The sequence below is a fragment of the Desmodus rotundus genome, chromosome 7, assembly GCF_022682495.2.
Source record: "Desmodus rotundus isolate HL8 chromosome 7, HLdesRot8A.1, whole genome shotgun sequence".
In the NCBI taxonomy this organism is placed as follows: domain Eukaryota; kingdom Metazoa; phylum Chordata; class Mammalia; order Chiroptera; family Phyllostomidae; genus Desmodus; species Desmodus rotundus.
The window spans coordinates 9,016,174-9,039,081 of NC_071393.1; the positions used below are offsets into that span (position 1 = coordinate 9,016,174).

Genomic DNA, 22,908 nt, shown 5'->3' on the forward strand with positions numbered 1-22,908 from the left:
CACACCTGCAGGGGGGTAAGGACACATCTGCTGCTACCAGCTCTGTGACCTTGAGTAGACCGGTCTCTATTTTTCCACCTGCAAAATGGGTACGTAGCTTTCACACGGCCAGCGTAGGGACGAAAGGGAGATAATCCGTGGCGCGTGGCTATGTCAGCGGCCGGGGCCACACCATTTGTGGACATAATTATTACCTGTGGATACTTTTTTTTATCTTGAGGACTCAGGAACGAAGTTGAGAGTAGAGCCCATAGTAGGAGTGTCATCCAAGAAAGGGGCTGTGGCCCAGCCTGCTGCCATTCTCCTGACAGGAGCAGGTCACTGGGGTGTGGCGGGGTGGGATGCTGTTGCTAAAAGAGCAAGCTTCCCAAGTCCCATCCCTTTCCAAACATCCCGCCGCCTCTTCCCCACTAGCTGGGTCAGTGGGGATTTGGAACCTCTGGGCGGGGCCGGGAGGAGGAGGGGTGGCCGCTCCATAACCATCAGCCTGGGCCCACACAAACACCCCAGGGAGTCCCGTTCCCATAGCGATGGGCCCACTGGTGACAAAACCAAATCGCGTTCAGTATGGTTATTATTATGATTAAAACAGCCCGCAGGCGGCTGGCACAGTAGCGCTGGCATCTGAGTGACACCTTTTCTGAGGAAGGCAGAACAGCTGTACGCTGGCAGTACTGGGGGCATGCTCAGGGAAACCCTGGGAACTGTTTGGGTGTTCAGGACATGCTCATTTCATGGGGTGACCCCCGACCCCTGCCCCAGGCCCAGCACATCGAGCACCCCAACTCTAACCAAGGGGACAGCAGGAAGGCAAGGAACTCCTGCTGGAGCCCACTGTATGCCAGGTTGTCCAGCTCACTGAACCTCATAAGCCGACAGTCGGATGGGTTGTGGATTGCTGCTCCGTTCTTTGCGTGGGGCTGTCCTGCGGATGCTGCCGAATGCCCTGCGATGCACAGAACAGCTCCCACCCGAAGAATGGAGCGGACTGGATCAGACTCCTGTTCTACAGATGAGGAAACAGATGTGGCCCAAGGCCACAGAGTTTGTAGTAAGTGACAGAGCTAAGATGCGCTTGATTGCGAGTCTTTAAAGCCTCAGAGACTAGACCCCTAACCACAATTCTGCACTGATGCCTGGTGAAACAGTTCCATCAGGGAGCAGAATTCTAAACTAAGCCCCATACATAGCTGCAACAGAAATAAAATCACAAGAAGCCACTGATGGCTACTCCTCAGTAACCAAGAAATGTGGATTTCTTACTGGGAGGAGATGCGGAGGGCTCCCTGGCCTCTCCCCACATGGCTGGGTTCCTGTTGACCACCAGGCTGCGGCAGAGTGGGGCGGGGGTGCTGTCTCAACAACCAGGCCAGAAGCCACGGTGCCCTTGGATTTGACCGCCCTTCTGGACTACCACTGGGCCTCCAGGAATAAGCTAATGGAAAGGATGCACATGCCCCACCATGCCCTTTCTTCCTTTGGCTTCAGGAAACCACAAATGGAAAGGAAGAAAATCAGAAGCCCTGCCCCTCTCCCCTCACTTTGGGGAGAAGACACTATCAAGGAGAAGGGGAGACGGACATGCCACCAGAAGGGAGGGATCTGATTTTTTTTTTCAAGGAGTCTTGAACCAGGTGAAAGAAAACACCTGCTGGGTCTCTTTTGGTCTGGACACAAATACTTGGGATGACAGTGATGTCACCAGCGGCTGCCTCTGCCCTTAGCCTGGGGTGACGGGGACAGGAGGAGTGTACCAGACCTCTCACCACAAACCTCCAAGTAAGTGCTGCTGGGGAGACAGGGAAGAAGGAGTCCTGACTGAAGCAGCCCTCCTGGCCTCTGGGTCTGACTTGAGGTCTCTCCCCCTCTATCCACTTAGGGATCCCTTGATCATTTCCCGCCTACTCATTTCCTTATCTTAGGTGCTACAGGTGGTTCTGGCCATGGCGGTGGATTTTGGGAGGTGGAGTAAAATCTCCAAAGGAAATGTAAGCTTCTGTCTGTTACTGCATCACACAGAAATAGCTAGATCACGTTTCACCTAATTTCGGAGGCTGTGACTTAGACTCAAGGTATTGCGGAGCGTGAACAAAATGCACTTTGGGGAGGCCTGCGGTTCGCCCCCAAGAGATCAGTTCTTCTCAAAGCAACTGAACGTGAAGCACAATGAGAGGAAGTGTGAGGCTGCCGTTAGGAAGGGGCATGAGGCGGGACTGGAGAAAGCACGCATGGTTTACAGTGAGTGTGTATGTGTATGTGTATGTGTGCACGCTCACATATTAAAACTAAAAGTCACAAAGGATGGACCTTCTGAATTCTGGGTTGCTTCTCTGGCTCAGGCTGTTTTTCACATGGTCAACTCCAGGCTGCTTGCTGTAGGGTAAGAGGCGTCTGAGAGTTAATTACTTAATGGTGGTTAATGACTCTCCTGTGTGATCCCGAGGAGGTATATGCAAATTATTACTAATTACACCAACTCAGCAGCAGCTACTATTTGTAGTTTCCTGTGCTCCAGTTGCCAAACTGGATACCTGATGCGTTACCTGATTTTATCCACATAAGGACCCTGGAGGCAGGCATAACCTCATCCATCACTTTTCTAGCAGACAAGGAAACTAAAGTTCAGAAAAGTTCAGTAAGTGGCAGAGCTGAGCTGGACCCAGGTGGGTCTGACTTTAAATCCCTTGCTCTTAACTAAACTCTTGCTCTCCTGAAATTAATGAATTCATAAGAAAACTTCGAGCACAGCTCTTGGGTGATTCCCACTTCCAGGTGAGTACTTGGGGTAAGGGAACGGTCCTCCCATGAAACTCAAGGGCAAAGCCTTCGTAGGGTCTGTGCCCACTCAAAGGAACCATTTGCAAGTCAGATCCCAGAGGAACTTGACCATGACCTGGGCTTCAGCACTGCATCGTCACACAGCAGCCTAGCTGCTCGGCTGAGTGACCTCAGGCCTAACACCACATCTGGGTCACTAAAGCCATTTGGGATGACTCCCCTAACCTGACCACTGTCTGTCAAGAACCCCCTGAAACCCTCCACCGCATCTCACCTGCCAGCCTGCAGGACCCCGGAAATGCTGAAGAGCCCAAAGTCTGTGATCACCACTTTGCCGTTGTCGTAGAAGACGTTCTTGGACTTGAGGTCCTTGTGAAGGATTCCCTTGGCGTGGAGGTAGCCCATACCCTGCAAGGAACAAGGAAACGGGGCCGTCACAGAACACCGGACCGCTCGCTGCCACCCTGGCCTGGGTTCTTGGGTCACACCCCTGCCTTTGCCATCAAGACCACGTGGACAGCTGTGGGGCTGGGGCCCAGATGCAAAGGCTTCCAGGTGAGGTGGGCAGGTGGGAACAGGCAGGGTCCCCAAGACACAAATCTGCCACCACCCTCAGACCACTGCAGAACCATCCCCATCTAGTGCCTCTGCTTCCTGAATTAGAAACAAAGGAAGATCTCTCCAGAAGGAAAGGGTGGGGACAAACCTGGGGTGAGGCACCCATAGAAAGGACTCCCATTACCCATCTTCCCCCACTTCCTCATTGATAGACCATCCTCAATGGTTGTATCTCAGCAAAATTCCTACATACACATGGCCTGGTATTTTTCAAGTCAAGTCTAATTTCTTTTAAGCCCAGACTATTGCTCTGAGGCCAGACCATGAGTCTCAGGAAGGTGCAGGGCCTTTCTGAGGTTCAGGGAGGGCACCCCAGACCTCACGGTACCTTCACAATTTCTTGGGCAATCTGCCTGGTTTTATTGACGTCCAAGACGATCTTGGCATCCCGCACCACTGAGTAGAGGGTCCGTCCCTTACAGAGGCTGGAAAGCAAAAGGCCAAGAGAAATTGTTGGCAACTGTTAACATGAGGGTGACGCACAGAGTTATTAGAAGTGACACATAATAGAGTGGACTTGTGGCCACGCCCCTACTGATCCTATGGGATAGCAAGCCTGGGACAGATCCAGTTCCGGGATGTGGGTCTGGAGCAAGTCCTTCTGGGTTCTTCAGGATCTTCACCATCGCCAGCCCCCGCCTCCCCACACCAGCCATCAAAAGACACCTGTAGAATCTAGCCACGTTCCCTCTGTCCCAGGGTCTCAGGATAGAAAGCTGTGCACAAACCAACACTGTGTGGGGTCCTCAGACACCACTTAGACACCACTCTGCCGGCCACTCATCCCAGCCGCTCCCACTGGGCAGGAGCCGTGGTTTGAGGGGACAGTGATAAAGGACCAGCAAGGCGGTAGCTGATGTACACTAATTACCATCAGCAAATGATGCATTTGGGCCTTTAGACAGAAGTGTGTAAACACTAATAATACTCCCCCCCAACCAGATGCCTGTCTAGATAGAGGGTTTTTCAAACTATTTTCAGCCTCATTGAGTTCATTTCCAGGACCAGTGGTTTAGGATGAATGACAAGATGAAAAGGGACATTACACAGTGACATGAACACCTTCTCACTTAGTTGCTGGCATGCTCATTTGTCCTTCCCCCCAAAGTGAGCCCAATACCTGGTGCACCCATACCAGGCACTCACTAAACTGAAGGAATGAGTGAATGAAGGAAGTTCTAGGTTCATCAGAGCACTCCCAGCCCCTAACTCCCTGTCTAGCGAGCGCATAGTATCCAATGTTGGCTGTAAGAAGCTAGGATGACATCAGGAAAGTTAATTTTACATCTATGTCGAAATAAGGGCGTGAATTTTTCTTTCATCTATGACATTATTGCTGAAATACTGCAGGCATTTTATTCACTCCTTCAGTATTAATATCTATTGAGCCCTTGCTGTGTGCTAGACTTGGCTGCAACAGCGGGGTTGAAATTACAACTCTGGTATCAGAGGGTTTCAGTTTGAATGTTCCTTGCTTGCTGTGTGTCTTTGTGTGGGTTACTTAACCTCTCTGGCCTCGGTTTCCTCATCTATTAAAGGGAACTAAGGATACCTACCTCATAGAGTCAGCAGGAGGACAGAAAAAGAAACGGAGCTGGGTACCATGCCCGGCACCTGGCGGGAAGTGTAACACAGTGTCAGGAGAACAGGGGCCTAGAGTTAGACTCTCAGGGGAGGATCTGGGCTTGTCGGCTACTGGCTGTGTGACACCAGGCAGGTGAGTTAACCCCTATGAGCCTCAGCTTCACTGTTAGTAAAATGCAGTCAATAGTTCCTGCTCTCTAGGCTTCCTAAGAGAATCACGTGAAATCAGGTGTGTATAGGTGCAGGCATCTCTTCATGTCCAACACAGAGTAAGTACTCAGGACATGCTGGCTACTGTGAGAGGTAGTAGATGACCAACACACACACACACACTTGTGCAAATGCATATAAGTTATATACTTTTACACACATGGCATTTATTATTTCTCGATCTACCCATTCACCCACCCAAAATGCTAGCCCACGATCTTTGACGAAGAGGTACTTCTTCACCTGCTTAAGGTGAGATTCCAGGGGGTGGCTGATTCACGAGGAGGCTGACTCACCTGTCTCAGTCTCCCAGTACCTCAGCAGGCGGCAGCTGGGATGACTCAAGGCTGTCCCCCTTGGAGACCCAGGCAGTGCACTCGCTGTGGCTGCTGGGGGACAGCTGGAGGTGGGGTGGGCTGCGCAGCCAATTAACCATGTTGACATTTAAATATTCAGATGGCGGGGACTGTGGGTGGATTCCCGCCCCTGGATACTCCGTTCTTGAACAGCCACCTACACTCATGACAGGCCAGAGCCAAGAAAACACCATCCGCACCGCAGACGGCAGAGCAGACAACTGCACCAGGCCCCAGGACTCCCAGGCCCTCCTGCTCAGGAAAACCACATTCAAGTCCCAGGCTTGAAACGTCCAACCCCGTCTTCTTCCCTGGCCCACACTCTCATTTCCATCAGCAACGGTCCACGTCTTTGCTTCCCTCCACCCTAAGGCGTCTCGAGCACAACAGACTTTTGGGATGTACATGGTACATACGACCACAGCTTGGCACATCTGTGGGAAATACACAAATAACCCACAACCAGCAATTTGTCCACTAACTAAGCATACACTCAACAGGCATGCATACTCATATTCACCCACAGACATGTACTAGAAAGTTCCAAAATGCTAATAGCAACCTCTTCGTGAGAGCCCCAAACTGGAACCAACCCCAATGCTCATCCACTGAAAAATGGATCAATTGTGATATATCCATATAACAAAATACTACACTCACACTGTACTGCGTAATAACCAAACCTTTGCTAACTGCAGAAAAAGAAAATAAAACATGAAGTGCATAAACATGGCAAGCAGAAGAAGCCAGACACACGAGACTCAGACTGAAGTGATACAAAGTGCAAAAGCAGACACAACTGATCCGTGTGCCACAAGTCCGCATAGTGGTGGCCCTGGGGGGGCCGCGGCAGCTGGAAAGGGCACGAGGTGACGTCCTGCGATTTGATTTGGGTGCTTGGTATATGGAGATGCATCTGGTGGAAATTCATCAGGCCGGGCTCCTAGGGTCTGCACACTCTGGCAGGTATGCTATCCCCCACCCCGAAAAAAAGTTTACTTAAAAATTCAGCAAGATAATCATGAAAAATTAATACATGAAGTTGAAATTTAAAAGTTAATCTAAGCCCATATGGACACCCTAGGTATCCATTCTAGACTCTCCATTGTCCCCAGGGGCAGTGCCTGCAGAGGAGTTAGGAGCCCGGGCCGGGCTCTGCCCGCCCAGGTGTTTATCGGCGGCTGAGTTGGATGGCAGGTGCAGGGCAAGGACTGGGCTCTCCGCAGGTGCAGGTTAGGCAGGTGTCCTGGGTGGCTGAGGCCTGCATCGTCCAGCCAAGTCAGTTCCAGTGTCCATGGCAACTGCTCTGAGCTTGGGATTTCTGTGGCTCCTGCAGGTGCCTCAAAGCCATTTGCAGGTAGGCAGTGGGGCAGGGAGGGGAGGAGAGGATGAAGGCTCACTGGGCACATGTGTGAGACTTATCTCACCTCCACGAATCTGCCCAGGGACCCCACAGGGTCCCCATTCTCACCTGTCTCACAGACACACAGCCAAGGTCAGCCTGCTCCTGACCTTTCTCATCTTCTCCTCTGTGGTGTGGGTGCCCAATTATTGGATGCAATTTTCAGGCCAGTAAAGTGACACACAGCCAAGTGAGCCCACGTCCTGACTCTACCATTTCCTGCGTGCTGGGTGACATGGGGAAGTGACTTTGACCTCAGTTTCCTCATCTGTGAAATGGGGGTGACAGTGACAACAGAGCCTCGTGAAGTACAGAGTGAGTATTCATACTGTATTCCATTGATTGCAAGATATGTATATACATATTTCCTTGCCCTTTAACATCTCTGAAATGAGAACGCCTTGCATTCAGTGGCAGGTCAGTTTCACGGGCACCGTATTTCTTTCTGTAGTATATTAAAAAAACGGTGCATATTCTAATTGATGGCATTAGGGTTAATGATGTCTGGGATTGGCTCTATTTTACAGATAAGGAAACCTAGGCTTAGAGGAGCGAAGCAGAGCTGCTGCTTGAACCCAGGTAGCCTGGCTCTGGAGCTGATGCTCTTAACCCCCATCTTTGCTTCTTACCTTTCTCTGAGACCCTGGCACGTCGCAGGCCCCCAGGAAATGGCAGCCGTAACATCACTGTGTGCAACACCTATGGCAACGAGGATGGATGAGGCCCGCCGGCCCCAGTCTGGAGGTCAGGGGAAGGTGTTTTAGTGACTCAAGGATCTATTTGGTGGCTCTCTAGCATCTGGGGCAGAAGCCATATGCGCACGCACTCCCTTCACCCCTCCCTCCCTCTCAGTATCTCTCTCTGCAACAAAGAACATATTTCTCCAAGAAGAGGAGCAAGGACTGGGAATTTCTTGTCCTGTCTGCAGGTCACCATCCCTCCCAGTCCTGGCCCTGGGCCCCTCCTGGAAGGCCCTCTTTCAGCTCCGCATCCTGGGCAACACAGGGAGCCTTTTGGCTGAGATGGCGCAGCAAGGGCAAGACATTTGCTGTAAACCAGCCTGAAGGAGGCTGTCAGAAACAATGAAATAAAACCATCCAGGAGGTTTATCTCCTAGGGCCTCTGTCCAAACTGACTCATTCTGCTGAAACAGTGGCTGGGACAGAAATCTGGAAGCACGCGGTGGCCACTTCCTTTCCCTCCTCCAAACTCCTCACCACCGCGCCCAGAGCCCAGGCTGGTGTGAATGGTGCAGGGAAGCAACCACCTCTGAAGACAGACTGGCTCTCAGCCCAGCGCTGTGCCCCCTGTGCCCCCTTGGCCTTGGGGATTCACCACTATGAGGATACTCACAGTGCCCACACTTGTAACTATGGTGGGGGCACGGGTAGTCAGCTGAATAATGGCCTCCCAAATACGTCCACTTCCTGACCCTCAGAACCAGTGAAAACGTGACCGTACGTGGCAAAAGGGACTTTGCAGCTCTGCCTGATCTGAGCTTGCAGGGCAGCTGGTTTCAAAGTCAGATGTTATTTTGAAAACACTGGGTTCTGTCAGAAGGGCTTCACCACCCTTGGTCCACTTGCTGACTTCCAGGCATTCCCCACCTTTAAAACCTCAAAACCCCACCTAATTGCCCTCAGCTCTTCTCCCCTCCTCCCCCCTTGAGCAGACAGATGCCATCCAAGTGAAAGGGTGCAGGCCCCATCAAATCCCAGATGCAGGCGATCTTGAACCTCCAAGTCATTCATGAATCTAACACTGAAGATATTAAACCTTGGGACTCCAGGGCTTTATAATAAAAAGTGCCGGGTTAGCTGCCTGTAAAAATGGGAAGTGCCAGGAAGCCAGTGAGAAAAGCCAGCTGTTTGCCACCTGCTTAACCCGACATGCATCCAGGAAATGAAGAGTTATAGAGTTCATTAAGGAAAGGGCTGGCTGGGGAAGGCTCAGGTCCCAGGCACAAGGAAGATGACAGTAGCCTGCCAGGCATAGAAATATGCAAAGCAGGAGCCTGGCTGCCCAGGAGAGTGAGGCTTAGTGTTTGCGAAGGCACACCCCTGCCCTCCTTTGACCTGACATTGCTGCAAAGCTCTGAGAAGTGGGGAGGGGAAGGGAAGCTTAGACTCTCAGTCTTCCTGGAGTCTTCTCTCCAGAGCCAGATCTGATTTTGCTAAGTGCAGAGGCCAAGGATTGGCTGCTCAGGGCACTTGCAGGACTGGGATGGGGGTTCTTCCCATTAGGGGTGCTCCTGTCACTGGATGCGACCCATGCTTCCAAGCATCTGGTGACATCCTGCCCTCCTTGGTCTGGACTTTGTACTGGAGGGAGGGTTCCAGAGCCCAGGTAGTTGGCTGGGGAGGTGAGGGCTTCCAGCTCCCTGAGGGGAAGAATTTACAGGAAATGGTAGCCTGACCGGTCCTCTGCCTCTTGTTGAATTGCAAGGTCCAGCCACCATCCAAAGCCTACTACTCTTCTTGACCTTGCGCAAAGGCATCCTGGGACAGGCTCCTCCCTGACTACGCAGCATATTCTCTCAGCATCTCATTCACTAGCCCTCACATTACAATCATTCCAGAGCCACTATGGGATTTTTGCCAGATTGGTCACCTCGTATTATTTATCACTTGCTGTTGGTTTTTCTTAGATTGCACTGCCTTTGAAAAATAAGTGGAAGTTTATTAAACTTTCGATCGTTACTTTCTATTACTACCAGGTGGAAAGCCAGAATCTGTAGCCCCAAATAAATGCAAAAACAAATATAATGCAAACAAACACATTCAAAAGTAAGATTAAATCCTAGCTTGGCCTTGTGGCCTGCCCAATAATCTGAGGTTGAGGCATCCACTTTTTGTTAAAAAAAAAAAAGTTTAGCGAATAAGGGTTAGGAAGGTGTTAAATACTAGCACCAAACTAAGACTTTTTCCTCTGTTTACAGAGCTCTCTGCACAAGGCACTCAGCGGAGAACTAGGAATGCCAGCCTTCCTAAGAGAGGAGGTGCTGGGTACACAGAGGAAAATTCACCTGCAGGAAGCTCAGGTAACCTACTCAGGGCCCCAGGCAGCAGGTGACAGGGTTGGGGTTTGAGTCCAGGTCCCAGGTCATCGCATCTTTCCAGGATTTCATAAGACCCTTGGGAAAAGAGGGTTTAGCCAAGGCAAAACTGGTCAAGCCCACCTCAGACGGTGTGACCTCCAGGAACCCTTGCTTGTCCTTTGAGTGGAGCTGAGGACCCCTCCCCCAGTGCTAGGCCTTTTCTTCCACCCTTCAAGTTCAGAGTCAGTCCATGTTGGCCTCATTGTCTGTGAGCTGCTTCTGTTTGGGAATTCTTAGCTGTCACCCAGAGAGAAGCAGGGCGGGCTGAAAAGGGCAAGAGCATTCCAGGGGGTGGGCAAGTCCTTGGGCAGCACACAGGCAACTGGGCCCAGGGAGGTGCTCATGGAAAGCTCCTGGAACAAGTGGATGGAGACACGAATGACTCCTCCCACCTCCCTCCTTCCCCTTGTCCACTGCAGCTGGAAGAGCTGGGCTTTGCAACAAGCAGGTCTCTCTCCCCTAATGGCTGAGCGCACGAAATGAGCCAGGAGCCAAACCCCATCTGGGCAGCAATGAAGCTTCCAGATGCTTCCCAGCTCCAGGCACCACTGGCATCCAAACACCAAACTAGCCCTGCCCTCCAGGGTTGGAGAGTGACACGTATCAATTCTTTTTGCTCCCTGGCCAGAACCACATTAAAAAAAAAAAATCTTAGCTGTAGCCTGAATTACTATCTTTACGAAAGTATATACATACTACCTAATTTATATGCATTAAAAATCCAGAGGGGATCGACTCTGAGGGTGTTAGCAGAACTATTCCAGGTAATGGGATTAGGAGCTTTACAAGTTTTTTTTTTCTTTTTCCTTGCTGCTTATCTCTCTTCTAATTTTTCTCCGATAAGCACATGTTACTTTGGTAAAATGAGAAAAAGAAAGAGAAGAGAAAAGCAACTCTGCGTCAGACTGAAATGAAAGCTGACAGACAGTTATGCCGTAGACAGTTTGGAAAACACTGAGCTGGTGACAAACCAAAATGAGGAAGTACGGCCCGAACCCAATTCCCACTCTGAGCAGCTCAGACTTGCTCAGAAGATTCTCCCCCTGTGGCTCTTCAAGGGCAGGAAGCAATGTTTGCTCCATCTTCTGCATGGGGTTTAGCATGTTCTGGGCACACAGCAAGTGAGCGGTTCCAACAGCAACCCTCTCCCTGGAAAAGCTCAGTCCCCATTGAGGATGACAATTTCCTATCGATTTTTTTAAGTAACTGTGGCTGGTGAGAGGAGAAGGGGCAGACAGATCTGTGGAGCTCATAACCGCGAAAAGCTGTACAGGTCCTTCCCACCCATGGGCCCAGGGCCCCAGAGGGTAAATGGAAATGATGAGATGGGGGATGGGGGAAAGGGCAGAAGGGAATGCATGGGGGAGGGGAGAGTCCAGCTTTCCTAGGGGATGCTGGGAATGCACCTGAGTGCAGAACCTCCCCGGCCATGGTGAAAGAGAAAAGGTACAGAAATTTCAAGAATTCAGATCCACCTCCTTCACGGCAGATACAGGGAAAACAAAACACAGAAGGATGGTGGAATTAGCCAAGGTCTGTTCCAAGTAGCCCAACCTGGCTTGAACCAGACCTGTCCGAGGCTAAATGTCATGTTTGTGGCCACGGAACCACACTGCTTCCTAAGAATAATAAATAGCATGCGTCCATGACCATTCTGCCAAGGGTTTTACATGAAGGGTCTCATTTAGCTGTACGCCTACACTCTGCCCCATTAAGGAGGTATAATTCCTATTTCACAGATGGGGAAACTGAGACTTGGAGAGATGATGCCATTCGTGAAGCTCACGCAGCTAAGATAGAAGGAGCAGAACTGACATTCTACCCTTGGTCTGTTTGATACCCGTGTCTTGTTCTCAACTGGTAAGCTCCCCGGCCTCTTGGGGAAGCGGAAAGAACAGGGGGTCAGGAACAAGGCAGCCAATGTTTTCCAAGCTCCTGAGACAAGCCCTGCCATGGCAGGGAGCCTTTCATCCTCCAATGAAGCAAAGGCTGGAGGGAATGAATGACCTGCCCAGCCCGGATGTGGAGGCGGGAGCGGGCTCTGGTTTGTCCCCAGGCCCTGGCCTTTCCACTGCCTCCCTCTTTCTGGAGCAGGCCTCTGGCACTGGACCACCCCAGCACACACCCAGCTAGCCCATTGTCCACACTCTGTTGCAGGGAATTCGGAAGGGTGGAGATATACACACAGGCCTGCTAGAGCCAGGCGTCTAAGACGGGCGTTGCAAACTATGGCCACAGGCCAAGTCCAGCCCGCTGCCTGTTTTTGTACAGCCCGTTAGTTAGGACCAGTTTTTGCACCTTCAGATAGAAGTTCCACTAATTCAAAAGAAGAGTGATACTTGATGATGTGAAAATTATATGAAGTTCAAATTTCCGTGTCCACAGACAGTGTGTTACTGGCGCACGGCCCCAGGCTTTGTTTGCGTATTGTCTGTGGAGGGTTTAGTCCCAGAGCGGAAGGGCTCTGACAGGGACTGCACGGCGAAGCCAGTTTACGGTCTGGCCCTTTTCAGAAAATGTTTGCTGACCTGTGTTCCAAGAAATTGAGATGGGTCACCAAATTGCACTGCTAGCCCTAGAAAGAGCTGTACAACTTTGCACCATTTTCCTCTGGATTGGGAGTTGGGTGTGGTCAAGGCCAGGTGGAGTTTCCATTCATTCACGTATTCCTTCCTTCCTTCACTCACTCATTCACTCAGCCATGCATCCATCCATGCTGCTCGAGCCAGCACTCGCAGAGCCCCTACGCTACCAGGCACTGTGCTAGGTGTGGGCATACCGACTGTTGGGCGAGGCAGGCGGTACACAGGGGAGTGCCGGCAAATGTGGCAAGTATAGGGGCAGAGCTCTGCTTGGGACTGAGCTGGACTGGAGAGGGAGAAGGATAGAGAACTGGGCCCAGTGCGGATGCGGCCATGACTTTATCTGTAGTCCCATGTTACACAACAGTGGAGACAGGCCAAGCTGCCTGCTGCCACCCAGCAGGAGACAGGCCCCAGCACAGGATGCGTCCAAGCCAGGCACACACACCTCTAATGTGGAAGCACCGCCAATCTGTGTCATACGACTTCCACATTTCTAAGTCTCCTGCCTCCTCCTCTCCACAATCCCGTGTAAATCCCTGCATATGCTGTAACACAGCCTCCCCACACGGGCCCTGGGCACCACATTAGCTGGACAAATGTCCGTCCCAGTGAGGCAGACCCTGAATTGTTTTCGAATACCTTCCTTACAGACCACTGGCTTGGACAGGGCCACCCAGGGGAAGTCACCTGACCTCCTGCCCCACACGGAGGGTCACTGTAGCTGGATCAAAAGCCACAGGCGTGACATATGCCTGTGTATATCGACATACACATGTGCATACTTGTTTCTCTGACGCAAGTGCCTCTCTGTGTGCATATGTTTATGTGCACATGAGCATGTGTATACACATGCCAATGAATTGCTGTGCTGTATGTGCGCATGGATGCAGTGCACTTGCGTGTACATGTTTATGTATGTGCACCCTTGCGGGAGTGTCTTTGTATTAATATGCACATTTATGTCTATCTATGGGTATGGTTTTGGTGACTGGAGCTGGGGACAGCAGTACAGAGACAGTCACGCCAAGTGCACAACCAGAACCGGCCACAGCCTCTCTCACCCCTCAGGGAGCGCTGTGCGTCTGTGTTTTCCTTGGCCTTGGAAATGGTCCAGTGAAAACATCAAGTCTGCGTCTCAAATCTAGAAGCTGAGGTTGCCAGGGGCTGGGGGTAGATGGGGAGGAGGGGTAGGGACTATTAATGGGTAGAGGGTTTCTTCTAAAGGTGATAAAAGGTTCTGAAATTACAGCTGGTGATAATTGCACGATTTTGTAGATACTGACATCTATGGACACTTTAAATGAGTAGACTTTATGGTATATCTATATCATATCTATCAACAAAGTTTAAAAAAGAAAAAAAACCTGGAAGTTTACTAAAATCCCCACTCATTTCTTCCTGCTGCATTTATTTGCAGAGGAGCCCTGGTCTGGAAAATAGAAGAAAATCTCTCATTTCACAACCAGGTTAGAAATTTCCCCCAGTTTCTACAGCCCATGCCTCTGCTGCCTGGCAGCAAAGGACACAGTCCTTTGCACTCAAAGCTGCATAGATAAGCGAGAACACCCGGGGATTTAAGGCAGGTTGGGTGGGCAGAAGGACTGGGGGGGACACCGGGAGGGGAATGAACTTGAACTACCACTTCATCACTCTAAGAGGAATGGGGAAAATCTAGAGGAATGTGCTGGAAGGAATGGTTTCTTTTAGAAGCAGAAACAGAAAAGCAGAGTGATGAAGAGAGGGAGCCGATAGGGCAAAGCACAGCACTGGATGGGTAAGGGCTCAGATTCTGGAGTTAGACAGAACAGGGTTCCAGATCCAGCCCTGATAAGCTTCAGCAACGAGCCTTCGGGCAAGTCGCTCAGAATAGAAGCATGTGTACAAACCAGAACCTACCTCACAGGTATGGGGGGATTAAACTAGGAAACTCACGCTTGAGAGAAACAAAGCCATGTGTTCACCAAACTCTGCTCCATAGCACCCCCTCCTGGGCCCACAGGACACCACTGCCCTGCCTCTCTGCCGTTATGCAGCACCATGTGACCAGTTCTGGCCAATGAAAAATGACCCCTGTCACATCCTCTGTGACCATGGAGGCCACATGATAAGACAGAGCCCCAAGATTGGGATATCCTGGATCCCTGAGTAACTGCATGGAAGACAGCTGCCCTGGAGCACTGCCCAACCTATGGCAAACTTTATGTGAGAAACAAGCTCTGAGTGAGCCACAGAGATTCTGGGCCTGTTTGTCACTGCGGCATAAGCCTATCCTGTCCTGACTGATAGAACATGTGAAAGGTTAGTGCTGGAACATAGGCAGTACTTGGCTAATTGGTGGACCTCACAGTGCAAAATCACTGAGGTCGTAAGAAGAGGATGGACAGAGAGAGGGACAGTAGCGAAATAAACAAAAATCAGACATTCTGGCTGGGGTCGAACTTTTATAGTAAACCTCACCAGGGAAACCCGAAAGGAAGCGAGATTCTCTTCCAAATGCCCACAGACGCTTCCATCTGTGCATAACTGGGCAGCACTGTGGTTTTAAAGAGCCAGCGGCAAACGGCAACTGGAGCTGGGTGAGATTCAATTTCATGTTTTTGTTAATAGCTTTCTCCTGCCTCTCACAGATAGAAAGCAGGTCACCCCAGGGATTGACCTCACCTCCCAATCATTTACAAACAGAAAATAAACGTCCAGAGAGATTAAAAACACAGGTTCTGTGCCCCGAAAGGTTGTCATGTGACAACGCTGCATCTTCACGGGAAAGATGAAAACTCCATGTAATCCTATTACAAATATTTCCATTATTCACCAAGCCTTACTTTGGTAATCTGTTTCAATTGAAAGTCCTGTCATTCTTCCAAACCCAATTTAGAAGGTGCAGGAACAAAATGTAAGTTGGTGCCGATTTCTCAGAGATGAACAAAACTCGTCACTCAAGTTCATTTGGGGTTCTTTTTCTCCCTGAAGCTCTTAACTCCAGGCACCAAGAGAACTCCTTCCCAGGGTTTTCCCAGGGAATCTTGCCCTCGCAGGCCTCCTCAGACCCCTTAGGGACTCTGGCTTCTGTCTACCAAGCTTCAAGGGCAAAGATACAGAGAGCTCAGCAAGCAAAGGCCCAGATACCTCAACATCCAAGGGGATGGTCAGGGCGGTGGGTGGGAGTGGGTGCCCAGGCCTGGGGCTGGGATGTGTATAAGAAAAGTTAGGACCAGCCAGACCATTCATTCTACACAGCTCAGAACCAGAGTCCTGACCTCACATCAGTCTCTACCCTGCCCTCTCCACCCATGTGGCAGCCAGCACATCATCATAGCCACACTATGGGTGGGTGGGGACAGGTGACCTCCTTACACATTGAGGAAATGGAGGTTCGAGGTTTAAACCGAACCCTGGAGCCAGCACGTGGTGATCCGTCCTCTTCCTCTAAGACCAGAACCCAGGCATTCTGCTCCTGGGGTGTTGTGTTTTTCATCAGAGTGCCCCACCCGCTCGCTCCACCTGAATTGCTCCCATTCAAGGAACTTACAGGCTCCAAGGAAGTACCGAAACTCCCTTGGAGCCTGTAAGAGACGGAATGTGTGTGTCTCCCAAAATTCACGTGTTGACGTGTTTCTTGGAGAGAGACAGTTTAAAGATGAAGTGAAGGTTTCTGAATGGCATGGCAAGGAACCGTGAAGGCTGGTGGGTGTCTGTCCTCACCCGCCGCTCCATCTGCCCGCAGACAGAGAAAGTGCTGAGGCTCTTAACTCTGCCTGGTTTTCTTGAGTGGGTTAAATCTACCCCCCATGATCTTGTTTGAACTACTGATTTGCTTAGCAAACACTTTCTCTATAAATAATGAATAAGTAAACCCCAGCCTGCTGCTGACAAATTATTATGAGTTGGGACTTAATGGGGTGTAAAGGAGGCAGTGAACAGCCCTGCCTTTCTGGTCTGCAGCCCCCACCCCACTGCCAACCTCTGGAAAATGTGCCGAGCTACCTCAGCGCCTACCACACTGGCACCCTCTCTGCCCACTTCCATGGCCCAGGACTGCCGTCTGACCCCCCTCTCTTCCTCCACTTGTTACCACGGTCTCAGCTTCCATGCTCATCCGTGAAAGTCAGAAGGGAAAGGAAACACGAAGGCAAAGATGAGTCTGCCTGGGTTTCCATTTGGGTGGTCTGTTTTCTTTTCACATCTGGGATTGGGACCCACAGTCCATTTCCACAGATGTGCAGTCTGCTGACATCCCATCTATGGAGGCTTCCACAGAGGCACCTGTTGTGGGCTCTGACCCAGTGATCCCCGAATGATGCTGACCACTCTACCCTGCCCCCTCGCTTCACTTTAAGGGGCTGGCTTTAATTATGACTCACACTGTCTGTGTCCATTATGTCCCAAAAGAACAGCCCCAAATACTCATTCCAAGCAACTAGAAGTATCTAATAGAGAGGAGGCTCTCAACAGCTATTTGCTGAACAGCTAGATGACTAGATTACTCATGAGTGGGCAGATGTGTACATGAATGGATGGATCAAAGGGTGGAAGGATGAACTGATGGATGGATGGATGGGTAGTTGAGTAGGTAAAGGCTGAATAGATGGATGATGGGAAGAACAGATAGGTGGGTGGATGGATGGATGGATGGATGGGAGAATGAACAGAATGAATGGATAGAAGAATGTGTGGAGGATTGGTGGGTGGGTATATGGGTCTGTGAAGGGGGGTGGGTGAATGAATGAATTGATGAGAAGATAGATGGATGGGTGGATGGATGGATGGATGGGTAGGTGGTCATCTACTCCTAAAAGTTCAGCTTAGCTCACCAAATCCCAAACAAGGAGATAAATGATTCAGCTAAGGATAAAGTATGTTGTAATCATTTCATACAAACAAGAAAACTGAGAACTAGAAAGATTAAAGACTTAGCTAAGGTCACACAGCAGTAGAAGAACTTGAACTCCTGGCCCCTTCCTACCTCCCTCCCTCCCTGCCTTTCCTTGTCATATTCTGCATCTGGTGGAGGCCCATCCCTCTGGATGCCCTGTGAACAGTGACCATTTTCCACCTCTAACTCTATAGCTTGGTGATAAACAAGCCCCAGGGATGCGCCAGCATCAAGACTGCAAGCAGGTGGGAAGGAGGAAAGGCCAGAGAGAGCAGGGCCCAGGCAGGAGAGGGGCTACACAAACAACTGAGAAGCTGGTTTATTAGCAGGACGGAATAATGATGCACTGGGCCGTCACACAGCATCTCCAGTTCTGGGAAGCTGTCAAAGGCAGCCCTCGTTGCTTGGAGAGTGATGGGACTGGGCGACTGAGATGCTCTGACAGTCCTCGATGGTCCACAAGCTTTTCCAAACAAGCCCACTGAGAATCCTCAATCTGCGCCTCAGAGTCCCAAAGGACTGTGCTGATAACGGTCTCAGAGGGACTGGCCTCCGCTGGGGAATTCTGAAGACGGTGTGACTCCTCCCTCGCCTTTGAAGATGCTTGTTCTAGTCCCCACATGGCACGCCTCTGGGTCTTTTGAACACCGAGAAGAAAGCGAATCCTCTTTTGAAGAGGACTCAGAGATGAACCTTTTGATTAAAAGCCAGAGTAACTTACCGATGACAAGACTTGTTTCTGCCAAAGTGAGAAGATGACAAGAGGGCTGGGGAGGGCAGGCTCGGCTTCTCATCAGTCACTCCCAGCGTGAGGATACTTACCTCCCCAGAGACCACCGACGGGCTGAGCCCCAAGAAGGGGGGACTGACTGTGGGACACCTCAGTGGCAGTCTGAACTTTAAACTCGAGTCACTGCCACCTGCCAATCCAATTCAACCAGAAAATTCTCTTCACCTTTAAAGTGCTTGTGTAAACCGCCTTTGACAGCAGCAGACATGAGTTCACATCTCAGCTCCACCATTACAGAAGTACCAGCCTCACCTGGTAGCTGGGAAGAACCAACATGCTTAGAATAATACTAGATGCATAGTTGATCCTTCATATACTATTATTATTATCTATTTTTCAACTATCCCACATCTCTTTAATACTGGTGTATAAAGCAAGAGCATGGCAGATGTTTGGACGCCTTTGACAATCCAATATGGAGTCGCTGTCAGCCATGACAGTCATGCCAAGCGCTAGGTCAAGACTGAGGTGATGGGGTGCAATGGGAACACCCACAACCACAAGTCTGGACACTCGGATAAGGACTCCATCTGGACACTGACATGAGTGGGGCCTCACCCCTGGGGGGCTATAGGAACTCAGCTCCACCCATGCAACACTCGGAGCCCTACCAGACGTCACTCCACCAGACACATTCCGCCACTGCAGCCACCTGGCTTATGACTGACACCTGCCTCTTCACCTGAAGATACTGCCAGTGGCCAGGACTTTATCCCGGACTCTCGCTCTGCTCGCTTCTATCCCGTAAGCTCCCCCTCTCTGTGTGTAACCTGTGTGTAACTCTGTTGGCTTACTGGGGAGTCTCCCCTAACAAACCTGGCATTGTGGAAAGATACATGTGTAACTCTTTTTGGGGACATGCCCTTGCTCACGACACCTGGTCACCTTACGAAGTTTTCAGTTTTGCCATTTCATTTGTTCCCCGTAGCCACCCAGGGAAATATACACTGTTATACCCATTTTACAGGTGAGAAAACTGAGGCTCAGAGAGGTGATGTGATTTGTCCAAGGTCACACAGCCAGCAAAAGACAAGGTTCCTAACTCCATGTCCATCATTCTTTCTATTGCAGCATAGGTCAAGAGATGCATTTGTGTCCCCTCCACTGGGCACCCATGGGGCAGGGCTAGTAGTCAGAGCCACTGCAACGATGCCAAAGCCGTCATGGCACCTGATCCGGGCCGGCTCCGCCTCAGTGTGTCCCATATACGAACTCACCTAACCCTTACAACAATCCCACAAGATGTAAGGGGCTATTATGACTTCCGCTGAACAGATGCAGAAACTGAGGCTCAGAAATCTGAGGCTCAGATTGGTAGGCCTGATGACTACCAATACGAAACAAAAAACGTCAGTTGACGAATGTGTACCATGTAATTAATTAGATCCAGACAACTGGTAAACCAGACTTTTCCCCACAGGCTATTTGCAGGGACTCTCAGCTTGCACTTTCTGATGATCCACAAGACCAGGCACTGGAAGCTCAACTTTGATATGCAAGACCCTGTTCTTTCCCAGTGTAAAATTTCTATATGGTAGGGAAGTCCCGTAAATTTTACTCTGCACCCAAGGGTGAAAGAGGTGGCCAGACATGACTGTGAGCTACAAAACTCATCGAGAGGGTTTTGGAGAATGAACCAAAACAATATTCAAACAAAGAATTAGTTCAGTCTTTAAAATAACACAGTACAGCTCCCACCAGCTGTATGTCTGAAGATGAGCAAGCTCCTCCCCCTAAATCCTGGGCTCCTCCTCTGTAAAATGGGGACAGCGGCTCAACAAAGCAGCAACATCTACGAAGCCCTCAGCACAGAACTCAGCGTGGAGTAGATGCTCAACCAATATGTCCCCCTTAATAAGTATTCGGAATGCCACCTCATGACAGAACCCTCCTTCCTGTTAAAAATGGTTCACCCAGCAATCAACTTCCCACCCTTATCTGTGAAGGATAGTGACAGCTGAACATCAACGACGGGCTTGGAACAAAACATCATGCAGGGGCCAGAGAGAACACCTCCCGGGAGGAGACGCATTTCCAGCCTCAGCGACTGGGCACAGCCATTGTGATGAATCTCAGCTCCTTCCTGCTGGGAACTGTTCCAGGGACTGAACCTTCCAGCTGTGCCTCAGGCCCCTCTGACGACTGTCACTAGCACCACCCTTCCGGTTGGAAGGGTGAGGAGCTCCATTCTTGCCTGAACCTCAGCCCTAACCTGGAAATGCACCTGGTGGGCCCCTGGGACCCCAGGTGGGGTTGTCCACTGTCACTGGGCAGGTAAGTAGGGAAATCTGCGAGTAGGTGTAAACCACAGGCCAACACACTGTGAAGGCTGCAAAAGCTCCAAGGGACACTTTCCAACTGCATCTTCTCTGTCCTTTCTGCACCAGCTTTGGAATTGCTGGCCATACCCCCTTGCTGAAACACCGTCTGCCCCCCGGCTTCCATGACAACCATCTCCCCTGGTTGTCCTCCAACTCTCTGGTCCCTTCTCATCAGTCTTCCTCGCAGGAACACTCCATCCTCTTCTGACTTTGGTGTTTTGCTCCAGGGCCACTGGTTTTCAATGTGGGATTCCCACACCCACAGCATCATCACCTGGGAATGTGTTAAGAATGCAATTTCTCAGGCCCCCACCCAAGAGCTACGGAATCAGAAACTCTGGGGGTGGAACTCAGCAATGTTTGTTTGCACAAGCCCCCCAGGGGATTCTGACACAAGGTCAAGTTTGAGAAGCACTGCCCCAGGCCTATGGCTCCTAATATCCCAGTTTTTAATGGGAGCCATTAAAAACTGGCTCCCAGTTTTAAATCCGCAGTCTAGGACTCATCTCTGAACAGCGATGTTTCTAAATGCCCTCTTAAATTGCACTGCCCCCCTGCGAGACTTACACCCTTCGCACTCAAAATGCCAGCCAAACTCTCGATTTTGCTTCCTGAGCCTGATGTCGTTTCGAATCTCCTTCTCAGTGAGTGGCCAGCCCCTAAGCGGCCAGGTCTCTCCTCCCCTCCCTGGGGAGGCCAAACGTTAACAACAACACAGCCCATGGGAAGAGGGGGTTTCTGGGTACTCAGACATCCAGCAAACTAAAAAAGTAAACGCTAAATACAGTTTGTTTTTAAAGCAAACCTCTGCTTGGATTTCTGCAGTTCACCAAAAAGTGATGAGCCCCTGCCAAGTACCAGGAACCATGCTTGGGTCAAAGGGTGCCGACAGTGTCTCTCTCTCTGTCCTTCCTGCCTCTCTTGTTCCCCTCTGCCTCCAAAACAAACTCTCATTTTGCATTCAAAGATATATGCTCCCAATGCATATATTAATGTGCCTATTGATTTTCCTGTTGCCAGTCATTATCAAGATTTATTAATCCCCCTGGCTCCCCATTGATTGAGGAAAGCAGTAAACCCAGTAGTCAATCAATCCTGATAGACTCGGTGACAAAGAGTCAATATCTATTTATTACATGATTTATGGGCTTAATTATCTTAAACACAATCAGGCAGGGACAAAGCAGAAGATGAGCAGTGCCCAAGCAACTGGAATTGGGCTGGGGACGCAGCACACCGGACCCCAAGGCTGGCAAGTTGCCAGAGCGGTGAAAACGCATTGGTCCAATCCTTCCCACCCGGACCCTGGAGGCTGCCACAAGGAGAGAGAGGGAAAGGGGCAAAGGCCAGGGTTGCAACTGGCCCCTGCTGCCAACTCAACAAGTCCCAAGCCAGGAGACTGTTGGTTCGGACCATGAAAATGACTTGGAGGTAGGCCAGCCTTTGTGCCCCTACCCCCCAGAGAAGGAGACCTGGCGGGGGAGGGTTCTAAGACATGAAAAACAGTGATGGACTTAGGTATGGATGGAACAGTAAAGAGAACAACTGGATGGTTTGCTCTGGATTTTGGCCTGAATCAGTCTTGGGTTCAAATCCTGCCCCTTCCTAGCTTCAAGACCTTAGGCATGGGGCTCTGTCACTGTTTCCTTGTCTAGAAATGGGGAGTTGACTGGTACCCACTTTTGAGGGTTGCAAAAATTAGTGAAAATGCAGAAAACCCCATATTTCCACACAGGTCCATCAGAGTGCAGAGTGTCACCGGCTTTTGATGACCGTTTGGCCCTTCCCTGTGAAGCCACCCCTATGCTCTTGAATCTCTGTTTGACCGCCGCTGGCCAGTGTGCTGAGGAGACCATCCCCGTGGTCGCTGGAACGCACGTTAGGGGCCTGCTGCTGTCTACACTTGCCTTCAAATCATGGCAGTGCTGCGGGCTATTTTTAGCTTGGGCACACAGTGAAGGCTGTTGAAAAATGTCCTCCTTGCCAAAGGATGGCCAGCGACTGCTGCGTGCCCCATGGGGAGCCAGGCCAAGGACCTCTTAGAACCCAGGGCATTCAGACCTGCTTGGGCTCCCGCTGATGGCCGATTAGGCTAGACACCAACTGCCCACACTGTTCTTGGAGGAGGGAAATGCAGCACCACCCTGCTGCAAGCTCCCCTAAGAGAAGGGGTCGCCCCAAAGCGGGCTCTCTAAAATGCAAGCCAGGCTGGATCCCGCCTTTAGTTAAACTCCTTAGCTTGGCTCACAGGGCCCCTTGAGATTGTCTCTACCTCCTTAGCTCTTGCTGTTGCG

At 50.6% G+C, this 22,908-nt stretch overlaps 1 protein-coding gene across 3 annotated transcripts in view; it reads right to left on the reverse strand.

Moving 5' to 3' along the window:
• KSR2 (kinase suppressor of ras 2) overlaps positions 1 to 22,908 on the reverse strand; it is a 274,031-nt gene that overhangs the window by 10,728 nt on the left and 240,395 nt on the right. For all 3 annotated transcript variants that reach the window (XM_045200496.3, XM_045200494.3, XM_045200495.3), the window contains exons 15-16: positions 3,725 to 3,821; positions 3,053 to 3,186 (exon numbers count right to left, since the gene is read on the reverse strand). In XM_045200496.3, coding sequence (XP_045056431.1) covers positions 3,053 to 3,186; positions 3,725 to 3,821 — 231 coding nt within the window. The remainder of the gene's footprint in view (positions 1 to 3,052; positions 3,187 to 3,724; positions 3,822 to 22,908) is intronic.